At 33.0% G+C, this 17,962-nt stretch overlaps 1 protein-coding gene across 4 annotated transcripts in view; it reads left to right on the top strand.

Moving 5' to 3' along the window:
- Nucleotides 1-6,977, top strand: part of eIF4EHP (eukaryotic translation initiation factor 4E homologous protein) — a 57,664-nt gene extending 50,687 nt beyond the window's left edge. For 3 of the 4 annotated variants that reach the window (XM_075382013.1, XM_075382009.1, XM_075382010.1), the window contains exons 5-6: nt 4,555-4,691; nt 6,759-6,977. In XM_075382013.1, the coding sequence (XP_075238128.1) occupies nt 4,555-4,691; nt 6,759-6,801 (180 nt within the window). In that variant the 3' untranslated portion in view covers nt 6,802-6,977. Of the gene's footprint in view, nt 1-4,554; nt 4,696-6,758 lie in introns of those variants that run through there. The other variant, XM_075382011.1, reaches the window with a different exon arrangement.
- The last annotated feature ends 10,985 nt before the right edge of the window (nt 6,978-17,962 follow it).

A 17,962-nucleotide genomic window follows, 5' to 3' on the forward strand; every position in this document is an offset into this window, starting at 1 on the left:
AAGACAATTTGTAACATTTAAAATGTTATAACATTGCGTAAATAAACACAGTGTAAGACTTCATGCCATGGGGTTTTTTTCTAATGCACGGCTTACTCGCACAATATAAAATATTTATCATTTTATTTAAATGTAATATTTTTTTATTTATTTAATTTAATGATTCTAACTGAAGTGTGTGTATTCACACAGGTGTGGCAGTGCTAACGGCCACTATAAATGCTTTTTACACTTGAAATATTATTAATTTATTTAATTCTACCACTCACCTGTGACATTACAACACAGCTGACGACTACAGCAGCTGTACATTAATGCTACACTAGTGCTCCTTGTGGTGAGAGGGGGTATTAATGACACACTATACCCACTTAGCCACTACTTTATTTAGAGCATTTTTTGGAGTGGGGTGCAATTTTGCAAAATTTTTCTTTGGAAATATTATTATGTTTTAATTGTTAACAAATGTGCCTAAGAAAAATAAGACCCTAACTAGGTGAAATCTCAAGATACTGAGGGTGACCTTGCTCTACAGCCTTACCCCTTGACCTTTTAAGTTGAAAATTTAATGGCCCAAATTTCAGTGCCCCTGTATAGAAGTAATCCGATCAAGTTTGGTCAAAATCAGTCAAGTAGTTCTGGAGATATTAATGTGATTTAGTGTGCGAAACCTAACACCAAACACACACATACACACACATACACACACACACACACACATACACACACACACATACATACAAAATTTCCAAAAACCCAGGTTAGTTTTTTAGGTTCCTCAAGTCAAAATGTAAACATCTGATGAAAACTCCATATGCCCAAATTGGACTGATAAGGAAAGTATGGGTACTAGGTGGGAAAGTAAAAGTAAAAAAACAAAAAATAAAACACTTATACTTCAGATGCATTATTTAAAAAACTTAAAAAGAAAATGACTAACTACTTCACCTGAAAAAAAAATTAAAATGTAAAATAGTAATAGTTACATTTACATACAAAATAATTGTACATAGCTTATAAAACTGAGTTGTGCTTATAGTAGTATTATGAAAATAGTAGAAGAGAATGTACACTCATATCATACGTTTTTTTTTTTTATTAAAAAATTAGAACAGTTATGAAATAAATAATCAGACCTGGTTTAATATTTTATTCCACTGTATATTAACAAATAAATGGCTTCTCAAAGTCTACAAACCAGCCACCGTTTAAAAATTTGCTTTTCCTTCAGCCTGCCTTCCAAAATAAACATTTTGGATGCATTACATATAATGTTGCTAGCATAGTAATTCTCTCGCTTATAACTTCTCCAGTTTCAAATGATTTGTGTACTAACTTGCACATCCTTTTCAGTACTATTTTACACTTAATCACCATGATATTTCATTTACCCCTACTACCTTGTAGGATAGAATTTCTTATCTAAATAATTTAAAGTTGTATCAAACGTTACTCATTATGTAGAACCTCTTTGAATTCATCATTAGTTTCTTTTCCCAAAACAATAACTTGCTTTACTAAATTTCCTTTGCCATATTCTTACCATCTACCAGCCATTTTTTTGCTTGTATGTGGGGTTTTCTTTATCCATTTCTAAAAACATTTTAAGGTTTTTTTATTTCTTTGGAATGCTTGAAAACCTTATTTTACTGCTACAACTACCTTTTCCTGAAACTGTTTTATTTTTTTGCATCACAAGAATGTCTTCTCCCAATTTTTTAGGGTTTTACTTTGGCTATTTAATTTATTCAGTTTCTCAAAAGTTGATCAACTTTTGAGAAGTTGATAATCTTTTTGTCTCTCACCTTTAGCATATACCTTTTATTCCCCTGCAAAAACTTTTTTTAAATATAGGATAAATTTTTTATTAATTTTTAATTTTTTTTGTAGTTTCTGCTTTTGTTTTGATAACTAAAGCTGTTTCTACAGTTTAGCCTTTGTCATTGTGTGTTAATGTATTGTGTCCTGCCTCTTTACTCATAGATTCTTTATATATTTTTTTTTAACTTCTATTATTAAATTACAATCAGTATATTAGTGGATACCAAAGTATTATTTTTTTTTTAAGTTTTAGGTGCGTTGACTACTGTGGTCATTTGCCTGCCCATTTCCATATCAAATAGAAAAATAAAGAAAAAATTTCTTTCCCCTTCTTGTTAAAAACACTAGTAACATAGTCAGTAGACAAGCCATGTCATGACAGTTCGTACAGAAACAGATTCATCAAAAGGTTATTAAAAACCCCAAAGAAAACATAAGATGACAACAGTATAAAGGGCCCTTGCGACTTAAAAATACTTAAAATAAAATCATTTTTATGTAAGTGTTGTCAAAAACTAACAAAATAAATTAAAATGTTAAATCACAAAATTATATCAGATCATATAACTAACTTCGTATTGCCTAGGTTTACTTATAGGCATCCTTTCTTTCTTCTTTTTTCCATCTTCCTTGATGTTGAACTCCAGGGTGTTGGAGGCCTCGGAGATGGATTCTTCTGATTCTCCGTAATAGATCCAGAGTATCTTCTGCTGCTAACTGAAATGGTGCAGTCAGCAGTGCATCAGAGTCAAGACTTGATGCATTCCACACTAAAGCATGGTGCCTGCTTTAGCAGGCACTGTACTTTAATGGAGCCTCCTAAAGTACACAGGCCTTGTCGGCCTGTGTGCTTTAGGAGACTCGATTATTGGTCTTTCAAAATCCTTTTCTTCTACCATCTTTACTTTTGGCTTCTCAGATTCCTGAATGGTAATTCTCTTGATGTGAACTTAACTTGTGATTTAGTTTGTTCAGGATTTCCCTAAGCTTTCTCTTCATTTCGCTTCACTTTAGAACTGGTTAAAGGTCCAATCCTTGGCCTAGAATAAATTGTTGTTTTAGTAACACCTGCTACTTTCTATAGCAGTTTACAACTTGTTCCTTTTACTGGTGTTTTCAATTTCTCATTAATGATGTCCATTTAACTATTTTTGCTAATGCTGGTGCCAGTTCTGATATAATTTTTCCTGTTTTAAAGGTAGCTGCAGTAACCTGAGCATAAGATGCAGTCTTTGGCGATCTACTAGTCACAGTTTTCTTCACATGGTAGTAGCTGACCTTCTGCACAGTCTTCACTTCCTAGATTACTGCTTCTGTTTTTAAACTGGGCAGTTACACAATCTTGCTGAATGTTATCCATGGCAATTGATGCACACCAGTGGGTTCCTGCACAGGTCATCAGAGTGCGATGGCTCACCACACACACACAGATTTCTTTCCTTGTATATCATGCAGCTGTGTGTCCAAATTTCTGATACCCAAAATACCTCAACAAAGTTGGGATGAATGACAAACATCTAATCAATAAAAGCCAGCTTTTATCTTCTCAGATACTTAGGTTGGTTGAACGTCAGAACATGCAACGCGGAGGATACGACTTCTCCATTGAGTCGTGTGTTCAAGCTTTGATGTACAACTCCTTGTTGATGAAGCTTTTCAATGATTTTTCCTCTTTGCACCAGGTCCCTGATCACAACAACACCCTTGGAAGTATTTAAAATATTATGTGGGACAACTTCAATGTCGATGAGTCCCAGCAATTCAATGTCTACAGCAATTCTTTGCTGTAGCCGTGACAAGTGCAGGTCGTTGACGGTCACAACAAATAATTCTATTGCTGTCTTTCTTGATTCCTTAACAGGTCGTCCTGCTGCTTCCTGATTCCATGAGCAATTACAAAAGGACTTACTTTGGTAAAATCCCCTTCTTTTTCTTTATCACCAAATATCTTTGTATCACTTCACTAACTTTTGGTTGAAACTTGGTTTGCTCCTTTTTTCCCACATGATGTACTAAATTTTGCACCCTTCCCCTTCTTCACTTCTGAAGAGGCTAGTCAGGGATTGCCTTACCTATACTGACATCCCAATGCTCACACATAGCAGTAAGGCCTCCAATACCCTTACCTACCTATGGGACAATTCCTTCCAAGGGGCAAAGTAACTGACTCATGCTGAGTGATGCAAGACTTTAGCCGAACAAGCTCACATCTGCCTATCCTCAACCCGGTTTGAGGGTAGGCTGAGCTCTGGAAGGAGGGATGAGCACACCCCACCCACACTCTACCCAGCTTCAGCAAAACCAGATCACAGTTATGCCTCCCAGCCCCATTGCAAACAGTTGAACCAAAAATCACTACTGCAACCAGGTCAGGACTGCCAATCTTGTACACCACAGAGAAGCTCCTGAGCAAGACCATTGCCCCATTGTCGACATAAGTGAAGGTACTGAAGTACTTTGTTGTTGCTTGCCTTGGACATACACGTAGTTGTTATTGCACAAATGTGTGGTTGGATTTTATTTTACTTTTTTTTTTGTTTTAATTATTAACAAACAACTTTCTGACTGTTCAAAAAAGTGAAACTACATTTTTTACTTGTATGTTTTATGTTGATTTGCTTATTTATTTATTTTGAGAAGCAGTTGCCAAGTTCATATTTTTCTGGTGATGCATAATATCTGTTATTTTGTTTCATATTATAAGAGTGGTTATTTTGTGTTTTTTATATTCAGGAAGATATCATATCAGTATGGAACAAGACTGCATCAGATCAAATTACAACTGCCAGAATAAAAGATACACTGAAAAGAGTTCTGAACTTACCTCCAAATACAATACTAGAGTATAAAACACATGTTGATAGCCTCAAGTAAGTTTTTATAATTTTTTTTGCTGTATTATTTCCTTCATGATTAAAGGTGAGTTGCATAAGATATAAAAAATTATCTTAAAATAAATTAAGAGAATTATGAGAATCGCATAGAAAAAGTGTGAAAAACTAGTGGGATAAATAGCATATAGGTATTTGAATTATTTTAGGGATTAGCTGACTTCTAACAGTTGATATTTGGCCAATATCAACTGTTATTGGCCAAAAATATATTTTCATAAATTAAAACTTCTTTTGAAAAGTAATGAGCAATTTATTCTTTAGATTTTATTTTCTGTATTTTATACTGCTTTACCCAAAGCCTTATGCCATTACTAATTTAACAAAGATATAAAACCTGAAAATAATCCTACCATAATTACTGGTGAAAAAATATATATCATGTTGTACCTATAAATATTGCTTTGTGAAGTTGTACTTCACATGATGAATATAATGTAACTGTTGATATACTAAATGACTTAAAATTCCCTTCATTCTTAGTGTTTTTATTGGTACACATATTCATGCACTTATAAAGGATGAAAACTATTGAAAGATCAATAGAACTTGGATGATTCTTCATGCTTGGAACTCTAAGGATGATTTAGAAAATATATAGAATAGAGAAACTGGGAACTTTCATTCCATAGTTATTGTAGTTCAAAAAGCAAAAAAACAGACATTCATTTATAATTAAAGATATTACAAGGATGTTGAAATGTGTGGAACTTGAAGCTTTGCAAAGTATGGCTGAGAACTGTTGCTGTACTCCTTAAAAAGTACTAAATTTTTAATGCAATAAGTAAGGACCACTGCTAAAACAAGCTCTCACATTCTTATTAGCAGTGGTGGAGAAACTGAATGTTGTTAATGGTAGTATTTGACAAAATTTGGTAGCAAAATAATCCCCTTTCATTGCAGTGAGCTCATCATAACCTAATTGTGGAAGTTATATGTAAATTAGGACCATGATTAGAAAATGCTTTAGAAATAATTTATAGTTTTGTCTTCTGTGGTACAATGACAGGTTAGTGATCTACAGAAAAAAAAAGTTACTATAAAAAGGTTATGAATAACAGAAAAGTGAAAGAATTTGGACAAAGAAAGAAATTAGTTTAAACTGCAACAGTTAAAATTATGACATTGAACAGAAATACAAAAGATTACTGGATTTTATGATATTTCTATCAGAAGTTAAGTAGATTGGAGTAGGAGAAAAGGAGTTAAAGGAAGGGATATTGGATGTGTTGATGCTGATAAAGAAACCATAAATTAAAACCATATTAAATTAATAACCATATTATTAAAAACATTTACAACTTTTAATATGTATAACCACTACTAATTAAGGTAATAATAAAACATTTAGAATATATCTGAGGCAGAATATTTAAAAAATGAAGAAAGGATATCTTTCAAAATAAGGAGTCAGAAAGAAAACTGAGTACTTTATTACTGAAGTATTATCTGAATGGTAATTACCAGAGACTAAACAGGAAAAAAGGAAAGAAGAAATTGTAAATTAAGTTATTAATGAATGAGTTATATAAGAAAGTTCAGGAAGATGTAGAGGTGGAAAACAAAAGTGGGAATTACATCTAAACAAGATTTTTTGCATGTGACCCAAAATAGAAAAAGGGATCATTATGGGTTCCATAATTCTGTGGATTTTTAATGCATTGAACAGAAATTTTTAAAAATTAGCATTGGTGGTACAAAAGTATGTAAAGCATATTTTATTTTTCCCTTTAACCTTAAGAGGATGAAACTGGGAAAAATTTTTTTTTTTTGTAGTATATAACCAATATATATATTTCACTAAAGCAAGTATAATATTAAACAATTACATTCATTCATTCTGTTTATAGATTGAATTCCAAAATTGACTTCATTATACAAATTCCGTCTCAATCTCCAGATTGAATGTTTTCTTGAACATGAAAAAACAAAGAAATACAAGAGATTTTTTGAATTATCTTTTTAAAAAAAGTCCTACAAATAGTAAGAATCTTTTGTAAAGAAATAATTATTTCTATTTATTTATTTACTTCTTTTTTTTTACAGAGATAACTCCAGTTTCAGAAATACAGATGTATTTACTCGGTAGCAGGTCATCTACTGTTGTGTTAGAAAGAGATCATATTCTAGCAATCACATTGTTAGAATTTCAACTATATTGTACCATATTGTTATAACTGATTAATCTGTATAAATTATTATTTGCTATTTTATAAAAAAGAAACTATTTTAAAGATAATAAAACTGTATAAGTATGAATGTTGAGTGGGATCTTTTATTTGTTTCTTTTTTTATGCTGTAATCAGATTAAGCCATTCCCAAGAATAGCAAGACCCCCATACCTGGTATATATGGAAAAGTGAATTCCTGCTGCATTCTTAAGGAGCCAAATATAGTATTTCAAAAATAATCATTTGCTGCTAAAAATTCTAATAATATTTATTTTTGCATTAGTGTCACTATCTAAAAATATTAAAAAAAATTATTTTTAAAATACAAATGTACATAAAATGGGAATTTGTAATTAAATAATTTAGAAAATCAAAATAATAACTATGTATTTAAAACACCAGAAGAAAATTTTACAAAATTTGGGTTACTGTAATAGAGGAGAATTAGTAGCAGGTATGAAGAAATTTCTCATTTTAAAAACCAAGTGAATATAAAAATGAAATAACAGAATCGTTAGAGTGTGATTACAATAAATGGTTTTGGTTTATATGAACATTCACTTATCATAATTGTTGATGATTCTATATATATGGTATTACATATTGTAAACATACAGTAAATATTTATTAGTTATTTTTCATTTAGATACAACAGTTGACACCAATGTAAATATAAGAGAGAGGTATCAACAATATTATAGTAGGTTCAAGAATTCAAAGGTTAGGCGGAGATGCCCAAACAAAATTATAAACTATAAAACTTATCAGGATGCAAACATGGATAGTAACTACAATTTTAGTTTAAGTAAAATTTTTAAGAGATAATGAAAAAATGGGAATGAAGAAAAATTAAAAAATAATATTTCAAGTAAAGAGAAATTAGCGGAAAGCCTAGACTAAAATAACAACTAGAAATGCTGATATTGCAGAAAATCAATTGATGACTTTAAAATGAAATTAGTAAAGAGATAAGATGTTTAGTAGAAAATAAAGGTTAAAAAAAAATTTGGGTGTCAAGTGTTGGATGAACACAATATTTTTAAAAAATGCAAAATGGGAGCAAGTTCTGTGTAGACTCTTCAAAAATTAAATTAACAGAAAATACAAGGAAGAGTGATTGATTGAGAAATTAGTCATGTAAAGAAGAAAGTAATTACTGAAAAGTAGATATATGAAGAAAATATTTTTGAAAATGAACCTGGATGTATGTGTTGATGTGGATAGAAAATCACTTTAAGTTAAGAATAAAGAGCACTGGTCAATAGGACCTTGCTTATAAAGAAACTTTCATATGCACTCATGAAAATGTGTGGATTTGACATTATAACATCAGACCTTCTTTTTACTTAAGGTACACTAATTTGTAATTGGGTTTCACTAACTACCTTTACTTTTGGATTCACGTAATTAAGCATAAAGCTCCAGTAAAAGAATTACAACATGATGAGCTGCTGTTATGTGAAAATTAAATATACTGTGTGCTTGAAGAATTTCAACCCGTTTATGTTCTGTACTATTTAAAAAAATATAATTTAATAAATGCTAATTTAGCATGTAATTTGATTACATGCTAATTTTGCTTATTTAGTTTAAAAAGGCAGAATTTTCTGCTATTCAGAAATTATGTAATGAAAATTAAGTATCTTATATACATAGAGTAATTAAGTATCTTACATCTCTACTTAGTAAACATATACACCACCAAATATTTTTCGATTCTGACTGACCGGTTATTAAAATGATCAATTTTTAAACTGTATTATTTATGCAATTTAATTATATTATATGTAGTGTATTTATATAAGGTTTAGTGCTTCAAATGCAAATAAAAAATTATGACATTAAGATAAAATGTAGCCATAAAAAGCTTCAGAAACCCCAACAAAGCCTGGGCGATGAATGATTTACTAATATTGTTCTGTTATACAAACATCTGGTTGATTTTATTATCTGTTGAAACATAGAATTACTTACCGAGTTAATAGTTTTTGGTGTGAAGTACATGAAAATATTTTGTGGTATGTCAAGTAGGAATATAAAAAAAAAACTCTCCTGTGTTATTTTTATTTTGCACAGGCAGCATCCTATGCAAAATAGCAGTTTATATAATAAAAAAAAAATATGTGAATCCTGACTTTCTTATATGAAACATTTCTGAATCAACTATGTTATGTTTCATTCGAAAAAGATCTTCAATCAAAAAATGGAATCTTGTAATAGAACTCTTGTTATCAGTTAAGTGACTTCAACATTAATTTCAATGTTTATGCTCCACATTCAGAGGCCAAAATAAAATGATATTTATTAGAATATCATTGCAGGGACTGGGGTAATGAAAATTAGTACTACCAGGAAAAACAACAATAATAATACAATTAGTGCCACTTTTTTCCCTCAACTCTTCGGTCGGTCTGACTGGTAGGTTTTTCTCGAACCCAGAGGAGTGTCCATTACTCTAACAAGCCTCCCCACCTACTGGCATGGCAGGTCAGCTTGCCAGTTGGATTTTTTTTTAGATGCTTTCTCTAATGGGAAGTGCCTAAGCACACCCCACCGGTTCTGGGTCTTTTCTTATATTCATTCTCCCTTGGAGTTTGGTGCCGTTCATTGGTGCCGACACATCTAAGCATACTGGACCTCACGACTGGGGCTATCCACCCAAGCCATATGCTAAAAACCTCGATTCCATCCCTCCTGGTCTTTTAGCCGAAGTATTTCTGATGAAAATTTCTGCACCCATCTCCAATGATCTTCCGACGCTAGCATATAATTGATCAGAATGTCCGGTGTAAAGTCCCCCATGCCTGCTCTCATCCTCTGCACCCTCCATTCCGGACAATGAAAAACAGTGTCTTCAATAGTATCTTCTTCCGGATAGTACATGCAATACACAGTGTATTTCTCCTCCTGAATCTATGCTTATAGCTCTCGAAATTACCATGTCCGGTAAGAATTTGCGAAAGATAGAAATCTATTTCAGCATTCTTGCTACTACACCATGCTCGTATATCAGGAGTGACCTGCCTGGTCCACTGCGAGACCACTCCTGTTCACTTTTCTCAGGCCTCAGTCTTATCTTCACCCCCTACACATGTCTGTTCTTTCTGCCACCTGTAGCTCTATTGCGGGTACAGAAGTAATGACACACAGCGCCTCATATAATACTGTGCGATACACCGATACTATTCCCAGCAGGAATCTCTTGTGTATGTGCTGCAATCTGGTCAGATTTCATTTTATCTTGAGTGCTAATTCCCAAACTAGGATATACAACAAGGATATAGCTGCTGACATAATCGTCACTTCGAAGCTCTTTGAGCTCGCTGCAACATCAACAGTCTCAGACCTTTAATTATATTCTCAGTGTTTCTACAACTCACTACTATATGGTCTGTAAATTTACATCCCTTGTCAATCAGCAATCCTAAGTATTTTACTTTATTGCTAGCCTGTATTCTTTGGTCCTCTATCTGCAGGTTTATGGGTTTTACCTTCATTCTCCCAGTCAATGTGATATATGTAAATTTGTTAGGAGGGAGCCTTAGACCATGGTCACACATTCACAACTGCAGCACCTGATTGCCTTGCTGTTTGATCTCATTTTTCTTCCTTCCAATAACCAGAATGGCAAAATCAGCAGCATATGTTAGTGTCTCTGTGCCCTCGGCAATCGCAAACCGAGCACTCCGTCATATGCCAGGACCCAGAGTAAAAGTCCCAGCACCAACCCTTGCAAAACTACACCAAAATATTGAAAACTTATTCACCCATCCTGCATATCCATCATATTCCAGCATTCCGACAAATACTCTCGCACTTGTCTATGTAAATATTCACTTATGCCCTTGTTCTTGAGAGCTGACATTATTACGCTCCAAGGCACAGAGCCAAATGCATTACGTACATCTACTGATATCAAGAGCAGTAATTCCCCTAGTCCACCAGGTTCCTTGCTTTACTTCAGCGGCTCTACTCACAACCCAAGACAGTGCCTGTAGTGTTGATCGGCCCTTCCAGAATCCGTATTTGTTAGCCTGAATACCTGCCCCAGTATTAAGCTCGTTTACTGTTGGTGAAACTTTATTCTTTCCTTGGCTTTCACCATGTTCTTGATGAGGCTCAATGGTCGATATTCAATTACTTCATCCGTGTTCTTGTTTTTCAGCAAGAAGACAACCCTAGCCTCCTTCCAGCATCTGGAGAATGTAGTGTTCTCGACTTTATAGCTTGCTACTTCTACCATCTCCCAGGAGGTTTGCTTGATTAGCCCCTTCAACACTGCCGCTGGTATATTATTTGGGCCAGGGCTTCATTGATCACAAAGTTGTTGCACTGCCACTGTCATTTCATGTAATGTAAATCTTTTTTCACGCCTATAATGTCAATTACACTCTCTGGTTTGCAGGGGAAGAGTCCTGTGATCTGAGCTTTGGCTTGTGCGCTCATCAAAACTGGCAGATGCCTACCAAGCCATTTAGTGATGATACAGTTGGTCTGATCGCCATGGATCTTCATCCAATTCATTACATAGTTTTCGCCAGTGTTCATTTTTTGATTTTTTAAACTCTCTGTTTAACAGTCTTTGGCACTCAACATATCACTGTGCGGTGGCTTCATAAGTGTCTCTACCTATTTATCTGAGCCTTTGTTTTTGCCTTTTCTCTCTGAAGCTGTGTTATTTGGTGAGACCATCAATAGGCCAGCTTGTGTCTTCTTCCTGCAAGCAGCAGGTAGGCAGTCTCTTGTTTCATGATGTTCTGCAATACATTTGGTTTAGCTGAATTCCTTCTTGTCAAATTTATGACTACCATCACTGCTTGCTGTGCAGTCAACTTCAGAACAGGATCAGGATCTATTGACCTGTACGATGGATTCGCAACTTCAAGAAATGTGGCCCTATGAACACTTACTGATGATCTGTGCCCTATGATCTAGACATGGATCATCTACTAGAAGAAATAGGAAGAATGATAATTTTAATACAGAAAAATGTAAATACAAAAAAGGAAATTAAAGAATGTACCTACACTATTTTGGATAGAGACGTAGAGGTAGTGATGAGGTTATTCTGTGAATTAGCCTACTCAAGGATGGTGAAAAGCACTGAAACCCAGACTGAGCAACCAAGAGACTTCAGCATGGGATTGACAGTCATCACATAGGTGACACAGACTGAGCCGGTTAAGAAGCCAGAATTAAGAGATATCCTCGCAGGTGAAATGTCTGATGAAGAGCTTCTGGATTAAATCCCATGTAGGTGGTTGTATGCAATCATAAACAGAGTGAGACAAGTGAAAAATCTGACTAAGAACGACAAGACCTGCTACTTTGCCACTTTTGAGTGACATTGTTGCTCAAGGAGAAATGAGGAAGACAGCCCTTGAGATATCAGATTCAAACAGGGCAGTGTTATATGTGACATTTCATCCCTCATGGGGGATGACACCAATTCAGCGCAACAAATTTAATAACTACTTCAGTTCCACTGCTGGCAACCGAGACACTTGCCGTAATATTCAAATCAATTAGATGCATTCTGATTAAGTCAGCGTCCCCAGTGTTTGTGGTAACACAAACACTGGGTTGGTTCCATTGGTTCTGGCATAAGGAAACTTCTGGTGTATTTATTTAAGGAAGGCAATGGTCCAGTGGTGGTGGTGATCCCAAGATCTGTGGAGATGAGCAGACAATCTAGGTCAAGGTCAGCCTCTGTCAGGTGGTTGACTCCTTTAATCTAGGACAGCCATGTGGTGGTTGTGTGAGCACAGGGCAAGACGTATGAAGATTTATTAAAAACCATTAAGTCTTCCGTCATGAGAAACGAGGCAGGGGAGGTCCTTTCATTAAGAAAAGGCTGAAATGACAAACTACAGGTCTGAATCAAGGGCGCTGTGAAAGCAGGACAGTTCACTGCTACTCTGGGGGACAAGGCTGCGGATTTGTAAGTAAATTTACACTCATGTGGAGATAGACGCACGGTTGTCCATGTTAAAGATATAGACGTGACCACCTCTGAGAAGGAGCACTGAGTGCTAGGGTTCCAACAGGACTGATTTATGCTACAACTGTGGTGGCAAAGGACATAAAATTAAGAAATGTCGTGAACCAAAGTGATGCATTAATTATGATAGTACAGAACACCGCACCGGAGGCTTGTGCAGCATGAACAAGAATGATTAAATTGGTATTATCAAATGCCAACAGAAGCATTCTCTCCCAGGATCTTATGGGGGAGTTGGCAAGAAGTCGAGGTGTTGATTTTCTGGTGACCTTGAAGCTGAATAGAAATGTTATTGCCAAGTCATTGGTGTGCTGATGTGCAGGGAGATGTCGCCATTAATGTCAGCAGCAGATTGGATTGGAGGGCTTATCGGTGTAGTGAAGGAATAATGGAGATTGAATTGGAAGATTCAGTACTTGTAGGAGTATTCTGCCATTAGTATAAAACAATCTTAATTTCTTCAGAAATCCACTGTTTTACTTTTATCCATTTACCTTTTATCACCTTTGCACCATCACTACATACTGCAATACATTTGGTCCAATCTATGTTATAGTTTTTAGTAGCTTCATAAAAAATATCAAAATGACATTGTCCTGTTTCATAACCAGGTGTTGATTTGCAAAATATATTTTCTTTGATTGATCTGTCTCTATTGCATTCATGTCTCACAAAAAATATAAGAACTGAGAAATGTTTACCACATCTGTTGTTTCATGAAATTAAATACTAAAAAATTCACTTGTTGAATTGGCTATTGCAAACATCGGCAGCCATGTCATCAATTCACCTTAATACTGTGTCGTTAGAAAGCAAATTTTTTCAATTTTTTTGCTTCTTCCATGCCTATTAAAACACTAACCGTATTCAATTGCAATATGAGGTTTTCTGCAATTGTATGGGGTTTGGACATCTTAGATGATTCAAGTGTACTTTTATCAGTAAGGCTTGATTTATAAATAGAAGCTTGTTTATATATCAAAGTATGTAAATTTCTTATAAAAAAAAAAAACAGAAGTTTGCTTTTATGATCTTGCTGTTTAGTTAAGTGTTGAATTAATTTTCATGGCTTCATGCTTTTATTGGAGGAGAGAACTTGAAAGCAAACAATGAAATGTGGCTTTACTTCTTTAATGAGGTAAAACTATAGTGAACTATCTGTACGTACAGTCTTGTCAGCTTTTACCAATCAATTATACTTGAGGTAGATGGTTCATTTGTTTTTCCACAAATTTATCCATTTTTTACAAATCTAATTGAAAAAAAAAACCAGTTACGCCATTTGATCACACATAAAAAACTGAAATCTCAATTAATATTATTATTTTCAATGAAATTAGTTTTTAAAAAAGGCAGTAGATGCACATGTTGCATTCAAAACTAAACTGATGTTCTGCAATTCCTTACTTCTCTTTTGTACTACTGAGAGCATGATGTGTTCAAATGTATCATGTGCATGTTCAAACAACGCTCTCTCAGCAAATATTGTATAAGCAGACAAATTTACCAGTAGCATCAAGTTGGAACAGTAAATTGCTATATACACTTTATACATGTTGATATCAGTGCAGCTAAATAGTTTTAACTAGGTTTCTTTGAGTTGGGGTTGGAAATCGCAAAATATTCATTATATATATATATTTATTTACTTTTTTATGGTTGTGGAACTAAAAAGGTTGAGAATCACTGATAAAAAAAATATTGTGAAATGTTTTGTTTACCAGTGTTTAAAATACAGAGAGCTTCATCTTCCTGTGTGTGTTAATCTTGATTTCCTATCATATATCAGTTAATCTGCACAGAAAGTATGTGCTCTCAAGTTTGTGTTGAGGCTTTGTAGAAATAAAACTGTCTAATTGATTTAAAAAAAGATATTACATCACCCTTTTGATTTTGTTTTTTTTTTTTGTAATAGTTGTTAGAAACTTGCAGTATAACTAATTTTTTAATAAGTTATCAGAAGGAAAAAATGAACTACTTTTTTGAGGTTTTTGTCATATAGCTCTTCTTTGATCACTTGTTATTAAAAACTTAACCAATTGCATTAAAAATTTTACAAATGCCAGCCCATTCTATTACTGTATTCTCTAAAATTTCAGGTAGGTATCTTTAACCATTTGAATGTTATTAAACCATATCTTTGGATCTATGAGACATAGAAACAAGAAAAGCTTTGCTAACTTCACCATTATTTTAAATTGATTCATGCAATATTTAATAAATGAAGCCATGTTTTGTTACTACTTTTAAAACTAAAAAAAAAATGCCATTTGTACATGCTTGTATTTTTGATTTGTGTTACATTTCATCTTATCCAACTATACCAACTGTACCCAAGTTAGAGATTTTTATTTAAGAGATCATTTCGGGCTTTAGCCTCTAATTAAAAGGGAAACATCCTTGTGTTCAAAGACACAGGGTAATTTTTTCATTGACCGTGAGAATTAGTGTTGTTAAGTGCAACTGTTAACAGTGTTAATCCATTCATATTGATCTAAACCAATACTATAATAATACTGTATTTATTTTTTGGAATCTGTTAATAATTCTAATAGAAGTTATACACTTCTGTCTATAATTAAATATTTTAATACTAAAAGTTTGTTGTGTATTTTCATTTAATTTTTATTTACAAGTGTTTTATGTACAATACATACAATGAATTGTACTGCATTAAAATCTGAAATGTCATCATTTATTTCTCTGTCTTTGAACATGATTTCTGAATCAGAACATTGATGATTAATAACAGGCTGGGATCATATAACTTCTCCACAGAAATGGTCTTTTTCTCAGTTTTTCAAAAAAATTCCAAATAACTTAATAGTTGAGTCATATCTTTATAACTAAAAAAAGTAAATAGGAAGAAATTCCTCAATTTCAGTATTCAAATTAGTAATAATTACATTACTAATTGTCATTAATAAATGACTACTTATTTCAGAGAAATGAGCACAATGATACTGTACTAATTTATAAGATTTATATTACTTCAATATAGGCTATATTAAAATATAAATAGGTCTTATTAAAATATCTAAAAACATGTAAAAAATTATCTTCTATCATCCAGCAAGAAATAGCCTTCTTACATAGCATAAAAAATTGTTACAGAATAAGCAAAATAAAAAATCACTTTCAAATAATAAATTTAACAAAATTTTAATTAGCATTAACTATGGCTTACAAAATTCATTCTACAGTCAAGAAAATCAGAATGATGTTAAAGTTAAAAGATTTCAAAAAACAGTACCTATTTTTTTCTCTATTTGATAATATCTTAAAATAATAGTAAAACTCAAAAAGGAATGCAATTTGTTTAGAAATTGCAAAAGATTTTATTTTTATAAACTCTCAAATTCAAGTAATTGATATCGTGTGATGTGACCACAGTATTATTAATATCGTCAGCTTTTCAAGTAATAAATATCTTGGTAAAGAAAGAATATTAAAAAATACTGATAAATATTAATACTGATATATTTATTTTCATATGATGAGAAATAAAATACCTGTAATAAAAATAAAGAATGATTATTTGTTGGTATGAATGAAAATGCCATTAGATATTTTGCACTAGGGTGAGAAATGTCTCCCAAGAAAACAAATAGGTGATATATTGTTTTGTGAGTAATGTCTTGTGTCCATGAAACCAATAGTGCAATCCACATTATGTAATTATTACTTTGCCTTTTTCCTCTGTGTAGCATTTATTGTCACTTTTCTCCTTTTGTTTTATAATGCCAATTCTTACTGCATTGTACTAAATATTATCTTTGATATAATTATGAAAACATTTCTCAAGTAAGCTTAGCAAAGCAATCAAAACCATTTCTTTTAATTTATTACATGCTCAATTTAAACAGCGTAGGCTGCATCATCCATACTTCAATTCTCTGCTTCAATATTAGTTTATTTTTACCATCTACATTATATGAACTATCTATAGCTCCATGTGAATCCCAGAAAAACACTGCTACTAGTAAGTTAGAAAATAAATGTCTAGATCTGACTCTGTACTGATCACCAGTGCTGGCACTAAATGGCATCACCAGCATAGAAATTAGCAGTGCAGTATTGGATGTGGATAATGCTACAGGCAAGAAAATAAAAACCTAAGTTGAAAAAACAGAAAATTTATTTAAAATAATTATTAAAATCTGGGAATAATTAACTTAAGAAGACCTAGGGCAAGTTGCTACTACAGAAGAATGATGTTATACTAGAGATGACTGATGGTGAATGCTTAAATAGGTTGTTTTTGGGTTAAGTAAATCTGGAGACAAAAGATCTGCGATAACTGATGGAAAGGCCATTTCAGTTCCAAGAAATGACATGGCAACAGAAATAATTAACACACTATTGGAGAAGATGGAGATGGATTTGAAGAAGTACAACTTTGACAACAGGTCGAAATTAAGGATAAGTATATCATCTTGATAAGCTATTCCATCTGTTCAAAGTGCCCCTCATAATAGTCAAAGTTTCAAGGCTGGAACACCCATCTTGTTGCAGTTGAATTTATACCAGCCAAACTATGCAATAGCTTAAGACTTCAAACTCCTAGATAAAAACTAACAGAAATTACATCTTCTCTGGTTTTAGGCTGAAGGACAAAGTTTTTTCTTCTTTAATTCAATTTCTTTTTTTCTCTTATTCCAGCACACTGTACCTTCAGTTATCAGTCAGCCTTGTTTACAGTCCTATAAAGGCACATGTACAGTCTTTTAAAAAGGCTGGCAGAACTTAAGTAATGATGGTTTTTCTTATGCAACCTCAATGTACAACAACTGATTATCTGAAAGTTGTAATTTTTAAACCATATACTAAATGTTACTGTTATAAAGTTATGTATAAAATAATGTATATTATCTAAAACTTATTTAAATTTACTGTAGTATCTAAAAATATTAGGGTGGCATTAAATATCCTCAAATGCTTCACTGCTCTTGGGTACAGAGCACTTGGAACACACGGGCCCATATTGAAGACTATAGACTGAGCAATCAAAGGTAGAAGTATGTTAAGTATTTGTTTGCTATGTAATTCTTTCAGTTTTATGATAAGTAAAAAAAAAA

Source organism: Lycorma delicatula, chromosome 1 (assembly GCF_047948215.1).
Source record: "Lycorma delicatula isolate Av1 chromosome 1, ASM4794821v1, whole genome shotgun sequence".
Classification (NCBI taxonomy): domain Eukaryota; kingdom Metazoa; phylum Arthropoda; class Insecta; order Hemiptera; family Fulgoridae; genus Lycorma; species Lycorma delicatula.